The sequence below is a fragment of the Hoplias malabaricus genome, chromosome 5 (genome assembly GCF_029633855.1).
Source record: "Hoplias malabaricus isolate fHopMal1 chromosome 5, fHopMal1.hap1, whole genome shotgun sequence".
Taxonomy (NCBI): domain Eukaryota; kingdom Metazoa; phylum Chordata; class Actinopteri; order Characiformes; family Erythrinidae; genus Hoplias; species Hoplias malabaricus.
The window spans coordinates 35,252,347-35,275,214 of NC_089804.1; the positions used below are offsets into that span (position 1 = coordinate 35,252,347).

The 22,868-nt window shown below is 40.2% G+C and overlaps 1 protein-coding gene across 1 annotated transcript in view; it reads left to right on the forward strand.

Annotated features, from left to right (window-relative positions):
- cacna2d3 (calcium channel, voltage dependent, alpha2/delta subunit 3) overlaps window positions 1–21,680 on the forward strand; it is a 45,484-nt gene extending 23,804 nt beyond the window's left edge. The window contains exons 14-38 of the mRNA XM_066671353.1: window positions 3,805–3,822; window positions 5,525–5,596; window positions 5,717–5,797; window positions 6,690–6,764; window positions 9,394–9,477; window positions 10,203–10,274; window positions 10,361–10,422; window positions 10,519–10,586; window positions 10,728–10,773; window positions 10,983–11,080; window positions 11,309–11,402; window positions 11,728–11,823; window positions 11,937–12,058; window positions 12,408–12,485; window positions 12,599–12,660; window positions 13,223–13,267; window positions 15,434–15,496; window positions 17,029–17,099; window positions 17,974–18,049; window positions 18,217–18,257; window positions 18,342–18,397; window positions 18,989–19,103; window positions 20,517–20,629; window positions 20,794–20,876; window positions 21,040–21,680. Coding sequence (XP_066527450.1) covers window positions 3,805–3,822; window positions 5,525–5,596; window positions 5,717–5,797; window positions 6,690–6,764; window positions 9,394–9,477; window positions 10,203–10,274; window positions 10,361–10,422; window positions 10,519–10,586; window positions 10,728–10,773; window positions 10,983–11,080; window positions 11,309–11,402; window positions 11,728–11,823; window positions 11,937–12,058; window positions 12,408–12,485; window positions 12,599–12,660; window positions 13,223–13,267; window positions 15,434–15,496; window positions 17,029–17,099; window positions 17,974–18,049; window positions 18,217–18,257; window positions 18,342–18,397; window positions 18,989–19,103; window positions 20,517–20,629; window positions 20,794–20,876; window positions 21,040–21,132 — 1,884 coding nt within the window. The 3' untranslated portion in view covers window positions 21,133–21,680. The remainder of the gene's footprint in view (window positions 1–3,804; window positions 3,823–5,524; window positions 5,597–5,716; window positions 5,798–6,689; window positions 6,765–9,393; window positions 9,478–10,202; window positions 10,275–10,360; window positions 10,423–10,518; window positions 10,587–10,727; window positions 10,774–10,982; window positions 11,081–11,308; window positions 11,403–11,727; window positions 11,824–11,936; window positions 12,059–12,407; window positions 12,486–12,598; window positions 12,661–13,222; window positions 13,268–15,433; window positions 15,497–17,028; window positions 17,100–17,973; window positions 18,050–18,216; window positions 18,258–18,341; window positions 18,398–18,988; window positions 19,104–20,516; window positions 20,630–20,793; window positions 20,877–21,039) is intronic.
- The last annotated feature ends 1,188 nt before the right edge of the window (window positions 21,681–22,868 follow it).

A 22,868-nucleotide genomic window follows, 5' to 3' on the forward strand; every position in this document is an offset into this window, starting at 1 on the left:
AATGTAGAATCTGTATTTGTGGATCTAGTTTCTCGCGTGTTTTTCGTGACGTGCATTTGTTCATTTCCTCTCGTGGGTTTTTGGATTTTGAGACTTTCTTCTCGCATTTCACCCGCTCCAAATACAAATGCCCCGCGACCCTAAATTGGATAAGCGGTTACAGATAATGGATGGATGGAAATACAAATGCAGCCTGATCTACAAATGTGGCCAGCAGGCGAACAAGCCACCGCTAGGGGGCACTGTTGTTTTAGGACGTGTGGGGACAACTTAAACGGAGACACATTTGCGCAACATTTAATGTGGAAATTCGAACAAAAAGCCCCCAAGCCGCTGAATTCAGCTTCATATCACAGACAGTTGGGAGGGGGATCACTGTGAAACGCTTTTGAAGGTGCACTAAATTTAGCGACGTTAAAATCCAGCGGAATTTCCCTAATTTCGCTGCAGACTTGGGTGGTCAAATAAAATACGTTAAAATCATCCCGTATTTTGACTAAAACCGTGTTGGGTATTGGACTGATACGGGACTGATATGTTTCGGAATTTCGAGATTGGACTGTTAAAACGCGTGATTGGTTTCAAACAGATGCTCTCTCTCAGCCGGAGGGAGGGGCAGATACCACACAGCTCCGCAACAGAATATGCGCTTCTCATTGGTCATCACTTTTATTTAGCCAATCAGCAGCCAGAGTTATCTGCCTTTATTTACTGCGGCAGCCAATGGAGTCATAGTCCCGCCTATAGTTTAACTGCGGCCCTGAGAGAAACAGGTCAGTCCTGAAACAGTGGGGTAAACAACAGTGCCACCCAGTGGTAGCTCGTTCGTCTGCTGGCCACGTTTGTGGATCAGGCCGCATTTGTATTTGGATCGGGTGAAATGCGAAAGGAAAGTAAAGAAGCAAATCTGTCTCATCAGACTTTGAAATATTACTACCTTTGTATTTGTAGCACTGAATATTTTTGCACTGAAATTATGCATTTGGATATAAATGCTCTTGAATAGAACTCGTGAATTTTCAAGAACGCGTTTTCTCTGTTATTATTCAAGGTTAATAAATTCAGATAAAAAAAATTCAAGCTAAAAAAAATTCAAACAATATATTTTGAAGTTGCTCAAATTCGACAGACCAAATTCAGATACCAAAATACGAGTTACAAAAAATTCAGATACACATCTGGGATACAAAGGATCAGCAATCGATTCATTAGGATTTTCTCTTTCACTTTAAATGGTGCAGTAGTTGCATTCGAACACAACTTCCATACCCTGGAAAAACTACACGTTTAGCTTCCTTCCACGGATATTATCTCCTAATTTTCAAAGTGTCTCGAAAATCTGAAAGGATCAGTAAAGACACAATATAACTATTGACTATTGATATCCTGAAGATGAAGAAATTTTACTGTGGAATTGTTTTGTGTAATGGCCCTGTGAACATAGTATGTGATTTGACAGAATAAATTTTACAAAGTGCAAAAAAAAAAAGGTGGTAATATTTCAAAGTCTGATGAGACAGATTTGCTTCCATAGAAAAGTCTCAAAATCCAAAAACCCATGAAAGGAAATGAACAAATACACGTCACAAAAAACACGTGAGTGACATGATCCACAAACGCAGATTCAACACTTTACAAATACATTTTTAATTCGAGACAGCATGATGTTCAGATCAGATGGACAGGCACTTGAGTAGAGACAAGACCCCGGCTCTTGTTTCAGCTTGAGGTGAAACCAAAGTTCAAGAAGCAGAGTGAAAACACTGTGACTGAAATTACCCCCTAATCCCTCATTAGCATTGTGCAGTATAGTAAAGCCCTGTTTAGTTCACTACGTAGTGCTCAAGCAAGTTCAAACGCTACCACTCTTCCTGGCTTAGTAACATTCATTCATTCATATACTGTCTGTAACTGCTTATCCAGTTCAGGGTTGCGGTGGGTCCGGAGCCTACCCGGAATCACTGGCACAAGGCTGGAACACACCCTGGAGGTTACGCCTGTCCTTCACAGGACGACACACACACACACACACACACATTCACTCACACACTAACACCTATGGACACTTTTGAGTCGCCAATCCACCTACCAACGTGTGTTTTTGGACTGTGGAATGAAACTGGAGCACCAGGAGGAAACCCAAGTAGACACAGGGAGAATACACCAAACCTGTCATAGACAGTCTCCTGAAGCGGGACTAGTACGTACAACCCCAAGACCCTGGATCTGTGTGACAGCGACACTGCCTGCCGCCCAGCTTAGTAACAAAGACTCACAAAAAACAAACCAAACAAACTCACAATGGATCCTGGTCCACATTCCGATTGTGTAGTGAGCTCTGATGTTTACTATAAATTACGAGTGCACTGTGGGAAATTGTAATGCCCTCTAAATACTCTTCCAGGATTCCTTTAGGATTTGGCCATGCAGAGAAAAATGCAGACCTATTCAATAGTGCATTAAAACATAAATAGGGAGCCATTTTAGACACAGCCACAGTTCAAATTCAGTGAGTACAGGATCACTCCGGACAGATGTTCTGAGTTGTATTTCTCCAATGCTGCCACATGCAAAAGGATCAAGTTCTGTGAATGTTGTAAACTCATGAATATGGATCAGTATTTTTATTATTGCGCACCACCAGCTGGTACCTGATGACGTGAACAAAATCAGACATTTTAGAGTCTAATTATTTACATCATAAATTACACCAAGGGTCAATAAAAATGAACAATTTATTAGGATCAATTAGCTCCTGATTCCAGCTGTGCATCCCTAATTACAGCAGACCATTATCTACATCCTTGATACTGTATAATGACTAGGATATTGTACAGTATGTTACTGTGTTTGTGTGTTTGTTGAGGGGGGCATATAATATATATATATAGCCATAACATTAAAATGACCTCCACTTCTATACACATTATCCACTTTATCAGCCCCATTGACAATACAGCTGGTTTAAACTCCAGCAGCGCTGCTGTGTCTGATCCACTCATACCAGCATAACACACACTGACACTCTTTGCTTCACTGCAGCACCAACAATGATCCACCATCTAAATAATACTAACCCTAGCGGTCCCGTGAGGGTACTGACTATTGAAGAACAGGGGTGAAAGGGGGCTAATAAAGTATGCACAGCCACTACAGTCTACAGTCTGTAATTATAGAAATGCAAAGCACTACTCCTGTGTGGTTAGTGGAACTGAGAGAATGGACAATGACTGTAAAAACAAGGAGGTGATTTTAACGTTGTGGCTCATATGTATGTATATACGTATTTATAGATTTTAATGTAGTGTTTGGGGATTATTGGCAATATTGTCGCTGTCATATCAAAACCTCGTAAGTCAGTTGTTTTTGTGATTATGGGAATATTTTGTGGATAAACAGGAATGGCTTGGAATGACTCGGAATAGAAACACATACAAGTGAAAGATGTTTTGTTACGACAACGATGGTAAAGTGCATGTTGTTATTTGTGTGTGGGCGTGGGTTTTGTGTGTGCAATAGGCTGTGTGTGTAGTGTGTGTAGAAGCATGATCCCCCCTCCTCCTCCTCCTTCTCCTCACTGTGTGTGTTTTATGCGTGTGTGTGTGTGTGTGTGTGTAAATGATTGCGCATTAGTGGCTTCATTAGCTCTGAGGTTCACTCCTCTCCATCTGACACGCTCGCAGTATGAGGCTCTGCTGCGCTGTCGATGGAAGACAGAATCACCCAAACCCAAAGTGCTTGTTTACTGTTTACACGTTGTTTACTTTATTCTTCAGTGACGCTCTTACTCTTTACTCTCTGTAGCTTGCTCAGGCGCACAAGGTAACGCTTCCCACCGACTTCAGTTTTATTTCTCATTCTCTTACACAGAGTTTACTACACACACTCTTCCATTCCCAACATTACATCAGTCCTCATTATTGTGAAGTCAGTGTTAAAGCAGGTGCCTGGGTAAAAGGACTGTACTGTGCTCAACAATTTTGGGGTGTTTCTATTGGGCCATTCATCATGAAATTTTCACACAGTGTGAAGGACTGCTGCTGGGTTCAAATGATAATAACCATCCAGGAATATGGAGCTACATGTTTTTAGGACAGCAGTGATAAGCAGAATGAAGGCACAAAAATTTTAATAATATATTACTATTTTAATAATATATTACAAACACATTGTGGTTTTTAGTAAATTATAATATTAGAGTCTTCACAAATTTGTGTCAAAATTGAATAAAATTTTGACAAAATTAAATAAAATAAATAACACATACTCCGTATTTCACTTCCCAATATTTTTGTGTGATGTTCACAGGGAGAGTAAGAGAACAGCATAAGAGAGAGAGAAAAACAAAGGATAGAGAAAGAGGAACAGAGAGGGGGCATAGAGAAACAGAATGAGAAAAAAAGAAAGAGAATTAGAAGGGTGATAGAGAGATGGGGCATGAACAGAAAGAGGGGGGAGAGAGAGAGAGAGGACAGAAAGCAAAAGGAAAGCATGAAAGAGATTGAGAGAGAGAGAGAGAGAGACTGCAGTGTGCAGAGTGTATGGTGTGTTAAAACACAAGCTGTCCTGTACTGTAGCTGATAAAACTCATCATTTCACAAACACACACACACACACACACACACACACACACACACACGCACACAAATATACGCACACTCTCCAACCCCCATACACATTTATACTAGTCCTATCACACATGAGCACCTGAGTGTGTAACACATACACTCATCCATATGAGCCCTATCACATGCATGCAGACACACACACACACACACACACACACACAAACTCTTGAGTGTTGAGGCTTGTCCTCCAGAGTGTGTGTCGTTGTATCTCGGCCACTGAGACATACCATTCATCACTGTGTGGATCATTGGCCTTTATCTCCTAAAGCCGTAATAAACCTGACACCAGTTCAGAGATGGGTGAGAGAGGGGGGGATGAAGGAGAGAGCGAGGAGAGAGAGAGAGAGAGAGAGGTAGCAGGGAGCGCAAGGTCATTCCCCACAGTCACTCTGGGGCTCTCTGTGTTTGATAAAATACAGTGTCACTATGTTTCCACAGAGTGTGAATAAATGCAGATCAGGACACAAACGCGGTTCCTACTCTCATAGTGAACAGAGAGCTCTTTTGTGGTAATGAGGTAGTGAAGGAATCACAGCGTAAAGGAGAGGGTCCAAGGGTTTATAATGCTTGGGGGTGTTGGTAAAACATTATTATTATTATATAAATACTAAATAAATAATACAATTAATTATTATTAATAATGATAATAGTTCTAATTATTGTTATTATTATTATTTTATACCAGAGGGTGGACAGAGAGGAAACAGGGCAGAGAATGAAATGAAGAAGCAGAGATCAGAGAAACAAATACAATATTTATAACAATAGAATAAACACTAACAAACATAAGTGCCATTATAGACATGTGTTTAATCAAGTAAACTCTCTTTCTCTCTCTCTCTCTCTCTCTCTCTCTCTCTCTCTCTCTGTCACTCTCTCTCACTCTCTCTGTTCAGCTTGGAGCAAAGAAAGGCCCAAACCCAATGACCACAGTGGCCATGCCTGTTTTCAGCACCAAGAATGAGACTGTAAGCAGTGTGTGTGTTTCTGTTCGTGTGTGTGTGTGTGTGTGTGTGTGTGAAGCTGAACCTCTCTCTCTCTCTCTCTCTCTCTCTCTCTCTCTCTCTCTCTCTCTCTCTCTCTCTCAGAAAAACCAAGGGATCCTGCTGGGGGTGGCGGGGACAGATATTCCCATCCAGGAGCTGATGAAGACTGTCCCTAAACACAAGGTGGTGTTTACTGTCACTACACATTTACATTTACAGCTCCCAGAGATCAGGAGACGGAGTGGGACTTCGAGGTGACTCTAATCAAAGTTAAAGAGGGAGTTGTTGTCATCTAAAGGGACACTGGCTTGTTTCCAAAGCCTTGTATTTTTGGTCAGACTGAACCCCTGTGTGAAATTAAGGTAAAAATGTCTGTCTTCAGGACGACGGTAACCACAGCAGATCTCTTTAAACACATACAGTCATATTTTCTTTTCATTACTGATTCATTCGCCCTGTGACACTCCAGGGTGTGTTCCTGCCTTGTGCCCAGTGATTCCGGGTAGGTTCCGGACCCACCGCAACCCTGAACTGGATAAGAGTTACACACAATGAATGAATGAATAAATGAATGTTTACGGATCACCTTGAAAATCTATATCTAATATCAGTCTCGAGATAATTTCCCATGCCACAACTGTTTTTCAAGCAGGGAAATAGTTCAGCATTTTACTGTCTGTAATTATTAGCAAAACATTGTTTGAAATATTTGATTTAAACTCTTTTACAACACCCACACAATGGGTTCAGTGCTCGGGGCCTAGGTTTGAATCTTGTGGAGACAGCAGGGAAAAATGGGAGTTGGGGGAGTAAGGGATAAGCACTTTCTCCTCCCTCAAAATCCACAGCTGAAGTGCCCTTGAGCAAGGCTCCTATCTCTAAGGGAACTGCTGGGTTCAGCCTGGGTGCTGTAGCTGAATTAGCTTCTGAATGCTTTGGGTCTGTATTTGCTCGTTGCTCCTAGTGTGTGTGTGTGTATTTAGTGCCATGGCTGGGTTAAATGCATCTCAAGAGTCTCGTTTCCCCCAGGGGATGAATAAAGTATTGTTTCCTCTCCCTCTGTCCTTCTCCTCAGCTGGGAATTCATGGCTATGCGTTTGCCATCACCAATAATGGCTACATCCTCATGCATCCGGAACTCCGGCCTCTGGTAAGAAATTTTCATGAGCTGTTTATATCTGCTTATCATAACACCACATCTGGTGCACGACTGCATAATATCCCTTGGCATCTAGTCACTACAAGCACACAGCAGTTTCACCTGGATTACAGCCCGCAGCGCTGGGTTTAAAGGCTCCATATGGGAAAATTCCTCTCCTCTAAACCCTTCAAAAAAGGCTTTAATGTTATATAATCATATGGATGATAAGCTACAAATTACCCCGTTTTTCATGTGTTATGTTTGTGAAACATTTATCTCTGATTATTTAGTTTATAACAGTTTACCCACCCATGACAATAAAGACTACAGTCTACAGCACAATTCAGAGTAAACATTGTGCTATACATGGCTGTCAGAAACAAATGTATGATTGAATTTTTTGAGAGCCCAGGCTCATTATAAACTAGCCAATTAAAACTAAGTTCATTTGCATAGTCAGTCTAAATGTCAATCTTATATATACATTAAGAGAAACCTGTTTTTTTGTGGCTGTGTAAATGTGAATTAAAACCAATGTTGGTGCACAGTGCTGTAATTTAAGAGAAAAATTAAGAGCCATACAGAATATGAGCCCTTTAAGCAATAATTTAAATTTGTGGGATGTTGCCATCGCTGGTCATTTACCTGTTTACAAAAGAAATCAGTTAAACTTTGTATTGTACCGTAATGTACCTGTTTCTAAAGTAGTATCTGACTGTATATAAACTACAGGTAGGCAACTCTTTTACCAGCATACAAAGTGTGTGTGTGGGTGTGTGTGAGCACTGGACGGAGGCAGAGGTGCATGCTGGGAGTTGTAGTTTGTAATGCGAACCCTTTTCCTTTGATGTATTTATTGCATGCAGGAGTAAAAGCTCCTTCAGGTGCCTGCCAGGTCTGGGCTAAAGGCAGAGGTAACACAGAGACCCTCCTCTCCTAACGTTCAGTCACTGTGTGTGTGTGTGTGTGTGTGTGTGTGTGTGTGTGTGCGTGCGCGTGTGTGTGCGTGCCAGTGTGGCTATAGTACGTGCCGCTATGTACATCAGTGTGTTTTCATTTTAGTGTTGTGTAAATCACACCAGCCTACACTCAAACATGCTGTGTGTGTGTGTGTGTGTGTGTGTGTGTGTATGTGTGTGTGTGTATGTATTTGTATAGATGATCTAGATTGTGTTTGCTGACCACACTAAGGTTGTGTTACTGGTTAGTGTTGGGCTGGAATATTCAGTGGCTGTACTGCATTACTGTATGAATTTATGTTCACATTAGGGCTGCACAGTATTATATAGTTTATTTATCATTATCACAACTTCAGCCTTGATTTATTGATCATATTGGCATCACATATAAAGCTGATCAAACCAGAACACTTTGTGACCAGTTCTAGATATATTTTCCTGTGGTTATTATGATAACTCAAAATATTATTCTATAAATAAACATAAATAAGCAAACTTTCTTGCTTTATTATTATTTTTCAATATTGCTAATGATATATTGTGCAGCCCTAGACCACACCGTCCATAACGAACACACTCTGAAACTTTGATTGACACTGTTAATAATACAAAAAATAATACAAATAAACACGGCCCCCAGTTTGATTCAAGCTGTTTTGGTTCACACTGGTTACAGAGGCATCAACAGGGACTCGGGGGGTGGCAGTCATCCCCCTGGGGCTTTCAGCCAGTCGTGTAGTCATCTGAATATGACACAGACGCTGTTAGGATCTTTTACAAGAATTTGTTTAAACAGAAGCATTAAAATGGTCCTCACTGTGCGGCCTGGTCTCTCACCTCTTTTCCACACACGGACACACCTCACAGTGAGGATTCAGTAATTATTAGTAAAATTATTCAGTAAATATTATCAAATAAATATTATGCAATATCAGATTGTGATACATGAAAAACCAATAATGAATTAATGAATAAGAAAAATCTGAAATATTATTTTAACTAAAGGAATATTATCACTGACATCTTATTAGAAATATGAGCAATGAATGAATGAAGGTATACGATGTCATTTAATAATGAAATAAAACAAATAAATTAAATGACTTTTTTAAAACTCTTTATTGGATAAAATATGACTAATTTAAAAGATGATTAATAAAAGACATAAGGTATAACTGAAATTGTATAAACTGAAGATGATTAATGATTTACATATGTTTATGAACATGAATTAAATAATGAATTTATTTCAAGTGTTATAAAGATAATTAATTAATAAATTCTTATATAATATAATTGGAATATTACTAATGAAATATAGTTATAGGTTTAATAAATAAAAACATTCAAAATGTGAGTGCATTAGTGAAAGTGCCGCAGTGATGGAGCCCCGGAGACTTAAGGTTAGACCAAAACCTGATAGATGAGCCTCATATCTAACAGTGAGAAGCTCACACTTACAGTGTCTGTGTGTGTGAGAGAGAGACTGGTTTAAAACCCAGTGTACTGCCTCCCCCCAAAAACACACACACATCCTGTTTGTCTTGTGGACATCCTGTGACTCGTGTGTGTTTCCAGATTTATTAACCTGCTTTAGCTGTGTGTTAAACTGTTTATCTGTGTGTGTGTGTGTGTGTGTGTGTGTGTGTGTGTGTGTGTGTGTGTGTGTGTGTGTGTAGTACCAGGAGGGTCAGAAGAGGCGTAAGGCCCATTACAGCAGTGTGGACCTGTCCGAGGTGGAGTGGGAGGACACTGATGATTTTGTACGGACACTTTTCTTTTCTCTTAAACTAGTCTCTTGGTTAAAACTGAGAGTTAATCTGTACTTTTAGATGCCTTTAGCACAACAGTCAAACCTCTGTATCTTCAAGGGATTGGTTCCAGGGATCCTGTGGATAGCGAAATCTGTGGATGCTTAATACCCTTATATAAAAATGACACCGTATTTAACTGTTTAGTCTGAACTTGTTCAGTGCAGACGCAGCCATCACAGCCATGCCATAGAGCACACATTCAGACAGCAGGCGAAGGCAAGCAGAGCTCAAACAGATAGAGCTGGAGAGAGACTGAGGATGTGTGACATGGCAGGGGGCTGCAGGAGGGTCAGCCTAGAATTCAGACACAAATTCCAACTTTGCTTTTTAGGAATATTATGGTTATATTTTTCCGAATGTGTGGCCGGACACATAACCTGTGGATACAGAGGGACGACTGCAGTTGGTTTAACTGAGGTGTAAAGAATATGATCTAACAACAGAGTTTAGTGTTAAGTACATGTATGAGTTCCACTGTTTGTATGTTCCACTGTTTAAATACCTGTCCGACATTCTCCATTGCTCCTCCTCTGCTGCTTTTTTCCAGAGATGACTGACCCCAGTTTAGATCTTCATTAGGCTCAATAGCTTCTTTATGGAGTTTGTTTTTAACTTCTGGATGTGAGAACTTTCAGGAGCAGTGTCCAGCTAATCTGATGTTCTTGTTTCTGCAGTTGAGGAACGCCATGGTGAACAGGAAAACAGGAACCTTCTCCATGGAGGTCAAAAGAACTGTGGACAAAGGGGTGAGAATGTGTTTCCCTCATTTTAATACCTAAACATGCTCGTTTCTTTTAATGAAATATTCAGTTTCTTTATTCTTTTCCAACAGAAACGTGTTCTGTCGATGCATAATGATTATTACTTCACTGACATCAAAGGAACTCCGTTCAGGTTTTACATTACATTACATTTAATGATTTGAAATAGCATTGTTACAATGATATAAAGCTTCATTCTAAAACAGTTCATCTGTGTGTGTGTGTTTAGTGTTGGTGTGACCTTGTCTCGAGGCCATGGAAAGTATTTCTTCAAAGGAAATGTTTCTGCAGAAGCAGGTGAGCCTCTCTGTCTCTCTCTCTGTCTGTCTCTTTCTTTATCTCTCCTTTACAGCCCCCTTACACATTCTCTCATTCATTTACTTGCTCACTTACTCCCTGATGCTGATGGTGAGTGTAACTCTCATGGTTGTGTGTCAGGTCTCCGTGATCTGGAGCAGCCAGACGTGGCTCTCGCGCATGAATGGTAATGTACCTCTGCTCACTGATGTGTGTGTGTGTGAGTAATCCAGTATTTAACCAAAAGTGAATGAGCTGGTACAGTTGTATCATTCACTACTGTTCAGGTCATTGGCAGCCTGTGTGTGTGTGTGTGTTGGAAACGATTGGTTATTACCTGTACATGATATTAATTTATATTTTAATCATATTGCATATTGATATTTGGACCTACAGGACGTACTGCAACACAGACGAGCTTCATGAGCACCGTTACCTGACCCAGATTCAGGCCATCAAACTCTTCCTGACAGGCCGCAAACCTCACATCAAGTGTAAGACAGCCTTCATTTACCACATGAACACATTACATATTTCACCCTCACAGACAGAGGCAGTAGCTGTGATGTATTTTTGTGTGTGTGGGTGATGGTGCAATGTTGGGACGGCGGTTGTTTTGTTTGTCAGTGGCTCATTGTCGTGATCTAAGCGAGTTCCTCATTATGAGCTGCTGTAGCTGTGTGTGTTGTGAGGGTCAATGTGTCCCCTGTGGCTTGCCGTAGGTGACAGGGAGCTGATACAGCAGGTTCTGTTCGACGCTGTGGTGACCGCTCCACTGGAGGCTTACTGGACTGGACTCGCCCTCAACAAGTCAGAGTGAGTGGGCACTACATAAAACTGTGGGGTCTACACCCAAAATGGTGGGAGGAATGGATGTATGATGGAGGGATGGATGGATGGAGAGATGGAGGGTGGGGAGGATGGGCTGATGAATAAATCCACAGGTAAATAGGTGGGCTGACAGATAAAAAGATAGACATATCTACCCATCTCTAGATGATACTGAAGGACAGAGGGGAAGTGGTCAGTTATCCATCCCTGAAGGTGGTCAGCACCCCTGAGGATGGTCTGTCCATCCCTGAGGGTGGTCCTTGTCCCTGTTGCTGTGATGTCCCTGATGTTGAATCTGTCCCATGTGCAGGAACCCAGATAAAGGGGTGGAGATTGCGTTCCTAGGAACGCGCACTGGCCTCTCCAGAACCCACCTGTTTGTCCCCCTGGAGCAGCTGACCAACCAGTGAGTGACACTGAGTGGCACTGGCCAATCACTGCAAGACACAATTACATTACTGCATTGTCTAGAGACGACACATTAACCATGACGTACTGAAATGTCCTGTGTGTTTTGAGGGACCTGCTGACAGCAGAGGACAATGAGGGGGTCTTTAATGCAGATCACTTTCCGCTGTGGTATAAACGAGCGGCAGAGCAGGTCCCGGGTACCTTCGTCTACTCCATTCCTTTCGGTTCAGGTGGGACACAAACACACACACAAACCCCACAGACACAGGGGAGGGGTAACAGAGGGTAACACAACATGTGATTATAATAGTGATAGTAAAAGTAGTTTTTACTATTATAGATTAATTTGATTAATTTTATTTATTTATTAAGCATGTGATTTCAACTCTGTCACATTTCTATACATGATATTTTATCACTCTTGAAACTATGGCTATAACAGATATTTATTTCTATTGATAGGGCGCCCTCTAGTGGATAGTGCGGTCTTTACATGTATTATATTATATCAGTCTTTACATGTATTATATTAACACTGTCATATTCACTGTCTTCACTGTGTGTGTGTGTGTGTTCTAGCACGACAAAATAAAAGTGTGGTGTTGGCCAGTACAGCCATCCAGCTCCTTGATGACAGAAAGTCCCCGATAGCAGCTGGTGAGTGCAGCTCTTTTGTTCGCTTTCGCATCCATTCAGTGTCACCAAATTCTCACAACCTAAACCCTTAAATATCATTTGTTTATTTGTTTGTTTACTTGTGTCTTCTGCAGCCGTAGGGATTCAGATGAAGCTGGACTTCTTTCAGAGGAAGTTCTGGACGGCCAGCCGACAGGTACCGAGAAGTGTATTTTACTAAACCCTAATCCGTGCCTCAGTTCCTCAGTAGATATGGTCACATCACCACGTTTCCTCATCTGTGTTCTGTTTTATACGCTGGAGAGGCCTGTCTAGAGACCTGTCCACATACCACTGCAGTCCAAGGAAAAACATTTATCTCCATTTCTGTGGATGTTTAGTTTCCTGCATATTTTGTTCACAGCAGCTGTCATTCACACTGTGTGTACATTTTATGATGAATTGACCAATAGAAATGCTCCAAAATGAAATGGAATTAAATATTTTTATATTTTTCTTTCCTTTTAAGGTTAAGAAGGCTATTCTTCTGTAAAGTTACTATTTTGGCGATACATGTTTTTCTTTGGACAGTGACAGCAACACAGCATTTTACAGCAACACACATTTTATTAGAGTGTAAAATACATTTCTCTTGAGCCAAAAGGAACTGTAGGAAGGCCTGACCATATATGGTCATACATAAGTAATTACAGTAGGAGAGTAAAGTCAGTGCTGCATTGTAAAGTGTGTTCTGTAAATACATTCTTTGTTTTACACAGTGCAATGCCCTCGATGGAAAATGCACCATTAGCTGTGATAATGAGGTAATCTCTCTCTCTCTATCTGATGACCTACTTTAACTTCCTGGCGTAAATCTATTGGTGTCCTTCATTCCATTTGTTTCTGATGATATTTTCATATTTATACTGTATCACAAACTCATCGTATTCTAGATGAGCGTGTGATTTACCATAAATACACAGTCGGGTCCAGGTGTGTTTGGAATTTCAAGTGGTACGGTCTCTGTTGTCTTTATACTGTCTTCTTTTTCTTCTCTGTCTGTCTCTCTCTCTCTCTCTCTCTCTCTCTCTCTCACACACACACACACACTCTCTTTCTTTCAACCCCAATCTCCCATCTCTCTATCTATCTGATGACCTGTTTTAACTTCCTGATGTAAATCTAATTCCTGTCCCTCTTTCTGTTTGTGTTTCTAATGATGTTTATCACTAGTGAATCTTGCCTCATTCATGAGGAGTGTGTGATATATTATATACAGTCGGGTCCAGGAGAGAGTGTAGTGAGGTTTATGCTAATCATATACTAGACGACTTTGAAAAGACTAATGTGTGACACCCCCTCTCACGTCTAGACAACGTCACAGAGTTTTGCAAAGACTGAACATCTTGCAGTGTCACTAAATATAAGACTGCAATAACTAGACTCCTCAGTCTCAGAAAAACTGTCACTTGTACATATTCAGTACGTTTAGGTAGGGAACATGTATCATGTTGTATCATGTTCCATATTAATTGTAGGGTTTTCAGTTTTCAGTTTAGATTTAAACACCTTATTTCATCACCAGGACTTTTCATTTATTATTTTATTTTGCGCATACTGTAACAAAAGCTTACAGATATTCCTACCTCCTGCTAAGAGGCTCTTAGGGAACACAGCTTGATTTTAAAACCACTGCAGCGCATTTAAAAGTACATTTACACTGTGTGTAACGTTAGTGACAATAATGTACCTCTACAGCACTTGTTTTTCACACATGGGTTGGACCTCTGCGCTTAACCACTTCCCCACTACACCACCGCCACATATTAGTGACCGCCGCTACTCCGTCAGTTTTATTAGTGTTCGCCTCTTCCACATTCTCATCGCCAGCTCGTCAATTACAGCCCCCTTCAAATACAGCCTCGTCAAATACAGGAGCCCCCTGCATAAAGAACCTCTCCGTGTTATTGGACGTGCAAGAGAGGGGTGTCGAGCGCGCGGTGCACGTTGGTAGATAGCGTTTTTTTTTAAATAACTAGCCTCTCACGAGCATAATTAACTCAAAGTACAAGCGGTTTTCGTGCATTAAATACAGTACTTTGCAGTCTTTATTCTTTACACTGTCCACGTCACTATTTGCATGAGCAAAAACTAAAGACTTGATCATTTTAAACACAGTTGATTTTATCGGAGCGTCAAGACGAAAAAAAGGCTGAGTTAAAGCCGCTCTCCTGAGCACCTCTCACCAAACGATGGAGATGACGGGATTACGATGTAACTCCAGGAAGACTCGCGTGATTTCACTCCGACTTTGGAAAGTTGTCTGCGACAGTGAAATCGCTTGAAAAGTTGTTGTGGTGTGAGGCCGTGTTAAGACCTCGTCAAAATGTGCTGCTATACACTACTTTTATACGCACAGTGTTTAAATAAAACAGTAGGTGACATAAATGTAATGTATCAGAAAATGCTGCCTACAGTAATAAAAGCAGGAGATAAGCACAGTCCAAATCACTTATTAAAGAAATTATAAGATTACTACGGTGATAAGAACTGGTTTTACATTTACTTTGTGGTGTACAGTGTTGGTACACTCAACTAAATAATAACAGTAAACTAAGATTGTGTAATGCACCGAAAAAAAACAAAACAAAAAACAGATGAAGACATGAAGCCCTGTGAAGGACTGGCGCCCCCTCCAGGGTGTGTTCCCGCCTTGCGCCCAATGATTCCGGGTAGGCTCTGCCCCCCCCCACCCCCCACCCCTCCAACCCTGAACTGGATAAGGCTTACAGAGTGAAGACATGAAAACACGAAAAACAAATGAAAACATTAAAATTTGGGGTCTGATCACGCGCAGAGCTGCAAGTACCAAATTTCGACAAGGTAGCTCAACTCGACACAACACCGGCATTAGCCTAACTATTGGTGGTACTGGTTCTGCTGGGTTTTTTACATGTTCAATACCCTCCCCTCCTCTCTCTTTTTTTCAGGACATTAAGTGCTACCTCATCGACAACAATGGTTTTATTCTGGTCTCTGAAGATTACTCTCAGGTATTCTCTATAGATATTCTATACTTTTTATATCTTTTTAGAGCATTTCTTATATTTTCACACAATACGAAGGAACAAAGTTTACAAAAGTACCATATTTTGGTTTTCAAAAAAGAAAACATGCGCCCAAAAAGTGTACAAATGCTTTTTATAGCATGCTATAATAAGCTGTGCTGCTGAACTTTAATACATAAACAGATACTCTTTAACAAGATAATAACAAAGGCCTTTCCATTCAACATTTGGCCCTAAACAAAAATATTAAACTAATGTTTTTGTCATTTCTTGACAGTTTATTATCACTGAAAATTATTTTCTGTCCATTCCAAACTACAGACCTGTATTAAAGAGGCTTGTTTACACCAGAAAGCTCATTATCATGACAAAAACTGAAGAGTTTACCTTTTAACTGTATTTTTTAAAACTTTACTAAAAGCAAGCACCACATTTTATCAATCAGATGAATTATAGACTTGATAAATGATCAGAGCATCGCTGGGATCCACACATTTAAGTGGAAATACATATATTTAATATTTAAAGGTCTGGATGATATAACGTGCTGTATGTGAGAGCTATAATCAGGTCTCGCCCTGTTGTGGCTTTAATAATCTGGAGATTTGGCCTGTTTTTGTGTAATGTTAAACAGGAAAGCTACGCAGATGGTCAGGAGTGTCCATCTTTCAACATATTTCACTTCGAGGCTCGAGAAAAACACTGTGATGTTGAGCGTAGCTCGGCTAGAAAAATTTGTTTTAACTGTAGTGATGCAAACATAAGGAGGCGTGCGGTGAAGTTTGTCCCATTTCTGCACGAGCCCTTGAACACTTGACCCCTCGTGTCCCTTTTGCTCATCCTCAACAATGCCATTGAAGTGCACACTTCAAGGAAGAACTTAGAGCTTATTGAAGGAATTGGGACGGGGGGAGGACTGTGAACGGCAAAATCCCTGGCAATATAAAGATCCTGGCCAGACACCTTATTTAAGTCCCGAAAAGAGGACATATCCAGCAAAAAGCGAACGTCTGGTCACCCAATGTAGCACCCCTTGTGGAGCAGTCCCTCAATATGAGTGTGTAAGTAAGGAACGGTTTACTTTTATAGATCAGATCCTAATAGTGAGCAAGTTGGTGAGTGAGTGAATAAATGAGTAAGTGAATGAGTGAGTTACAAGCCAGTTCCATGAGATGCTTCTCATTTTAAAAGGACAGAACAGGAGAACATGTTTTGTTCCCATATATGTGTTATGCAATTATATCTTTTTTAAATTCATTAATTAGTGGGCATCATGTGAGTTCATCTCAGATCACCAATGACTTACAAATAACAGCCCAGATGAATTCAGGCTTCAGATGAACTGCTACTGTAGGTTATAGGGTGATATTAATGTACCTTGAGTTATTCTAACATAATGCAGGTTCTACACTGTGGTCACAGGCACGCTGGTGGAGTGTGCTTGTGTGTGTGTGGTTTATAGAGGGGTGAACACTTCCATGAGGCAGAACAATGAAGTGTCTGTTGTTTTCCCGCAGACAGGGCTGTTCTTCGGAGAGGTGGAGGGAGCGGTGATGAACAAACTGCTGCTGATGGGCTCCTTTAAAAGGTACATACAAAAGCTTTACTGTACACACACACACACACACACACACACACACGTTATTTAATATAAATACTAGAGATGCATAAATGCCATTTTTTTCCCAGCCAAGTATGAGTTCAAGTATGGATATTATTGTACTTGCTGATCCCTAAACCAATACTTTTTGAATTTCCCTTTGGGATCAATAAAGTGTCTATCTATCTATAAATTAGTAACATGAGATGAAAAAAGCTCTTGATATGCGTTTACACAGTGTTGTGTATCTTTGGGACGACGGTCTCCGTTATACGATAACGGCTGGGTAGTTCTGCTGTTGTTTATTTATTGGCATTGTTTTATTTAAGAGCAGCAGCTTGATCTATTTTTATCCAATTAAAAATTCATGAGCGAGATAATTCCACATCAGCAACATTTTGAGTTGTTTGCTCATTAGTGCAGAAACGTGCACTAGGCACAAGGTATCGGATGTAGGCATCGGAGGCTCGTTTGCGATTACGAGTATGAGTAAATGAACACGGTATCAGGCAAATACCCGGTACCAGTATTGGTATTCATGCATCTCTGATAAATACACTAATGGTTCATTTATAAAATATTGCTGTAACACACTGTTAGTGTCCTATGTTTTAATATAGCATTAAAGTAATATCTGGACCTGTATAGAGTATAAACTGACACACACACACACACACACACACACACACACACACACACACACACAGTCTCATATAAATTACACAAATTGTTCACAAAATGTAAACATTACTCTAACACTCTCTCAGATTAGTGTTAATAAGCTTATGTATGTGTTGTGAGCTGAGAACTCACACGCCTACCTAATGAACAGTGTGTGAGTGTGTATCCTTGTCTCTGGCAGGATCACTCTGTATGACTACCAGGCTCTGTGTAAAGAGTTTGCAGGCAGCAGTGACAGTGCTCACACTATTCTGGACGTGAGTATAACCACACAACCCCCTCGCCCTGTACGCCCCTGGTACCGGCCCTAAACCAAGGTGGAGTGGGTGGGCTGTGTCAGGGAGGGCACCCTGCATGAAACCTATGCCAGGTATACTGTTGGAATTGGGTTGACTGTTGAAAACATTCCCTGTTTTTTTTGTAGCCTTTCGCTGCAGTGAAGTGGCTCCTGGGTGAACTCATCATGTGAGGAACTCTAATTCACTGCAGATTTAAACACATTCTCCTACACTTTTATGAAACTGTACTGAAATGTTTTGTTGATGTCAGATTCCTGCTGGAGTTTAACGTGTACAGCTGGTGGAACATGGACTCCACTGTGAAAGGTAATTTTTAAGGCATTTGACAGATTTTCTGATCCAGAGTGGCTTATGGCTTAATTTGGGCAGTGAACACAGTGTTAAGAGCCTTGATCGGGGCGGTGGGGTTTATCTGTATAAGGTTGATCCACTTATCAAGGCTAGGGGTGTAACACATCCGTGAAGGGTAGAGCTGTTATCCACCACGCACTCTCACACAAGCTCCCGTTCCCCAGTTTATCTGGATTTAATTGTATTAATTTTAAAGCAGAATTTTTGGTAGCTACTTCAGTGGTAGATACTGTGTGTGTGTGTGTGTGTGCTTGCACATGTTTGTTTACATGTGCATGTGTGCATATGCGTCTTTATATGAGTATGTAGTACCTTTATATATTAATATCTGTAAATGTAAAATAGGAAAAATGTGTGTGTGTGTGTGTGAGCAAAATCGCAAATGTTTTTATGTAGTACCACTGCAAAAAATATACATTACTTTAAAATGGAGTGTGTGAGTGAAAACGCAAATGTTTTTATGTATTACCTTTGCAAAAAAAAAAAGCATTTAATTTAACTTTTTAAGAGCATGCTCGTGTGTGTGTGTGTGTGAATGTGTTTCAGCTGAAAGGGCTCGGAGGACGATGATGGTGCCGTGTGACACAGAGTACCCAGCTTTCGTCTCAGAGCGCACTATCAAGGAGACGGCTGGCAGCATTGACTGTGAAGGCTGCATGAGGTGTGTGTATTTGTGTGTGTGTGTGTGTTCCACTGCATATGGTAGTAGTTACATATAACAATGCGTATGACCATATTCTGTTATAAATACCTGTGCCAATGCTGAGTATACGCTCAGAGAGGGCTGTGGGGGACTGGGCAACAGAGAACCTGTGGTTATGTCACAATTATGTCTCTGTCTCTGCTTCTCGCACAAGGCCTAACCTTTTACAGTTTTTAAACCACTGAGATATGTTATATAACTGTTAAACACTCAGGGGTTTTATACACATTTAAACATTTACCACAGAGATATTAAAGGCCCTGCGTCATGTAAAACCTTGATTGTTTGGCTTCTCTAAAATGTTTGTTGTTGTTGTTGGCAGGGTGTAAGCCCTTTAAGAATGTGTCTTTATTAGTTCACTTTCAAATGATTTTACGGAATAATTTTATATATTATATTGATATATATTTGATATGCATCTACCCCTTTAAAGCCAAATGTATCAAATATGATACATGATCTGTGGAGGTGGCTCTTTCATCATCTAAAGAAAAGAAACACCAAAAGAAACTTCCATCCTTTTGAGTTCTCCACTGAACTATGAATGAAGCGAAAGTATTACCATGCATTTACCAAACCATTACAAAATTGTTGCTATCATCATGAAAACACAGGAGAAAGTCTCAAGACTACTTTTTTATGTCAAACTGTAGCAATTCCAGGTATGATAGGAATGATGTTACTTGTAGTAAAACTAAGCACGTTTGTTCCATTTCACAGATGTAGTGTATTAAACCTGTCAAATGCTCATTAATTATAATAAATATTCAGAAAATTCAAACTGTTATTTACAAAGTATTTTTATGAAAAAATGTAGAATGTAGAATGACCTCATACCTCAAGCCAAGTTTCAGACAGTAACAGAAACAACCTTAGTTCCTTTAAATATGGAAACATGGTTGGGCTGATCAACAAAAAAGAGCCTTTGTGGTTTTGCTGTTTTTATGACCACCGGTGTATGAAATGTAAAAAGGTCAGAATGAAGAACAGAGTACTAATTGGTCAAGGACCTCTGGAGCAGTGTTTCATTTCGGCTCAATGTTATTTTCCTGATACGTTCTGAACAAAACAGAGACAATCATTTGCTATTCATTGTTGAATTAATACCAGTAAAAATTAAGAAAGCAATGTAATAATGTCTGAAGAATGGATTTAACTGATGCAGTGAACTAAAAGACTAATTAAAGAAAAGAAAATATTGGTAAATGGCAAAATATGATGCATTAAGAAGCAATATGATCAAAAATTTAAAAATCTGTTTCATTGTATTATTATTTCATGTGTCAGGCTTTAAAGGACTGATTAATGAAGGGTGTATCATGCTTCAGAGTGACCTCTCTCTCTTTCTCTCTCTCTCTCTCTCTCTCTCAGGACGTTTGTGATCCAGCAGATCCCCAGCAGTAATCTCTTCATGGTGGTTGTAGAAAATAAATGCGACTGCAGTTCTGCTCCTCCAGTCACTATGGAACCAATCGAGATTATTTATATCCTTTAAAGCACATCTAGTCCAGGGAACTGAGCAGGGCACACAACCCCCTCAACTGTCTGTGTGTGTGTGTGTGTGTGTGTGTGTAGGTTAAATTCTGAATTTCAGATATACCAGGAGGAGTTATAAAGTGTCACTTCTTCTTCTTTAACCTCTAAACACACAATGAGTCTCTTAAGTGTGAAAGGCTGAAGTTTCATAAGGACCGCAGACGACCAGACTCATGTCATCCTTTCCATCCTGAGGTGTGTGGGTGTGTGTGTATGTAGGTTTATTGAAAAGGTCTGCTAATTTGTGTGTGTGTGGGAGTGCTGGGATGGGGGTTATAATCTACATTTTTGTGTGTGTGCTTATGTAGCTCTATTGTAGGGTTGGCTAATCTGTGTGTGTGTGTGTGTGTGTGTGTAGGAGAACGCTATGGAGTGTGGATCAGCTGTGACTATTTCTCCGACGCTGATGGCCACTGTGTTCCCCCTCCTGACCTTCCTCATCTCCAGGTGACCTCAAACCTGACCAGGCACCTTCCACAATGATCACCCATTGGAAAGAGACCCCCAGCTAATCGCTAGAGCCCAATGGTGGGAGATACAACACAAATGCAGCTCACTGACAGAATCCGAATCATCATTTTGACCTCAGAGCTAAACCTGCTGATAATTCAGAGGGGGTGACCTAGCTGACCTTTATGAATGTGGAGAAACTGTTCAGTAACGCTGACGATCTCGACCTCAAATGAAGCCAAGAATCCCACGCTGTGTGGAGAACGGTGCTCATACACCACTGCTTTCTGCCAAGAGCCTCGGACTCACTCAGAACCACTGCGTTTCATTCTTTATATTTAAACAAGAGCAAAAGAGAAGAGAGAAAAATAATAATGAATGAGTATAGCTGCTTAATTTAATTCTCATTTGTCTGCCTCTCATTTTGTATGAGATAGGATTTAATAAAACTGCATGAAGTGAGAGACCATTGTGTCCCACAGGAAGATAAATACGGTCAGAGAAAAAGAGAGAGTGGGAACTTTAAGATTGCCTGCTTAAAAAAAATAACATTACAGAACAAAATGCTTCGCCCTTTACCTCAAACCAAAAGCCATTTGATGTAAATAAAAGCATATTTTCCATCAACGGCGTCACTGTGGGTTTGTCAGATATTGCTTTAGGTTTTCAGGGTTTGTACAGTTTCTCCTGTACAATAAATAAATTGCAATAAATTGCAGATTTATTCAAATACATACATACATACTCACAATGATAACATCACTATTTATAAATGTTTAATAATAAAATAATAAAAAATCTGAACTGAATTTGGCAATAGTAGAAGGATAAGAATTTAAAAAGAAAATTTCAAAAGGTGTCACCTGTTTATATGTAGACTTTCCTTGCTATCGAAAATGAGTCTACGTGTTTATATTTTGCCCTGTGCTCTTGTGCGTGAAATGTTTAAACGTGCACATTTATATTTTCACCTAATATTTTCTAGTATTAGCATGAAAATGATGCCATGAAAACTAGCATTACCCAATTGTGTCACACACAGTGCAAATCATTAAGCCTGCAAATTCGGCAACTAGCAGTGTACATAAACAAATTAGCATTCACGTATTCTCGTAAATTCTCCACTACGATGTACCTTTGAACCTTGAGAGTGCAGACTCCCACTGTGAAAAGCTGCAGGTGCTTTTTATAGTCTTTGCAGAAGGTTACTCATGGGTTTTGTCCTTGTTTTATCCATTGTTTATAGTTTTCTACGCAGTGCTAATTAAAACCACAACCTTCCGCATGTTTAAGGAGTTCTATCTGACTCACTGTGTCTTCGGGGAGGCGGGTCACACATGAATAAACACTGGCAGATCACAGTCATACATTAGCTAGCAGTGTATTGGTCACAAACATGCTAGTTGAGCCAGGCCTTTGAGGTGAACGATTGGAGCAGGCTCCCATCCAAGAGCCATTCATTCATTCATTCCTTTCTTTTTTTTCCTATAACCAGTGCAGAATGTTATGGTGATTTTATTCTCTGTGGTATAATGAAGAGCCTTAGGAACCCAAAGAGTTGGCACTTCTGGATGAGCCGAGTTAAATGATCTTTACCACGTGCATTGGGGTTAGCGAGTCCATTCGTTTTAGGCTTTGCAACTTATTTTGTTTTTCCTAATAAGTGAGATATTCAGCCATTTGTTGTGAAAGAAATACAGTTACAACTTCAAGCATTTTTAAGCACCTTATTCAAAA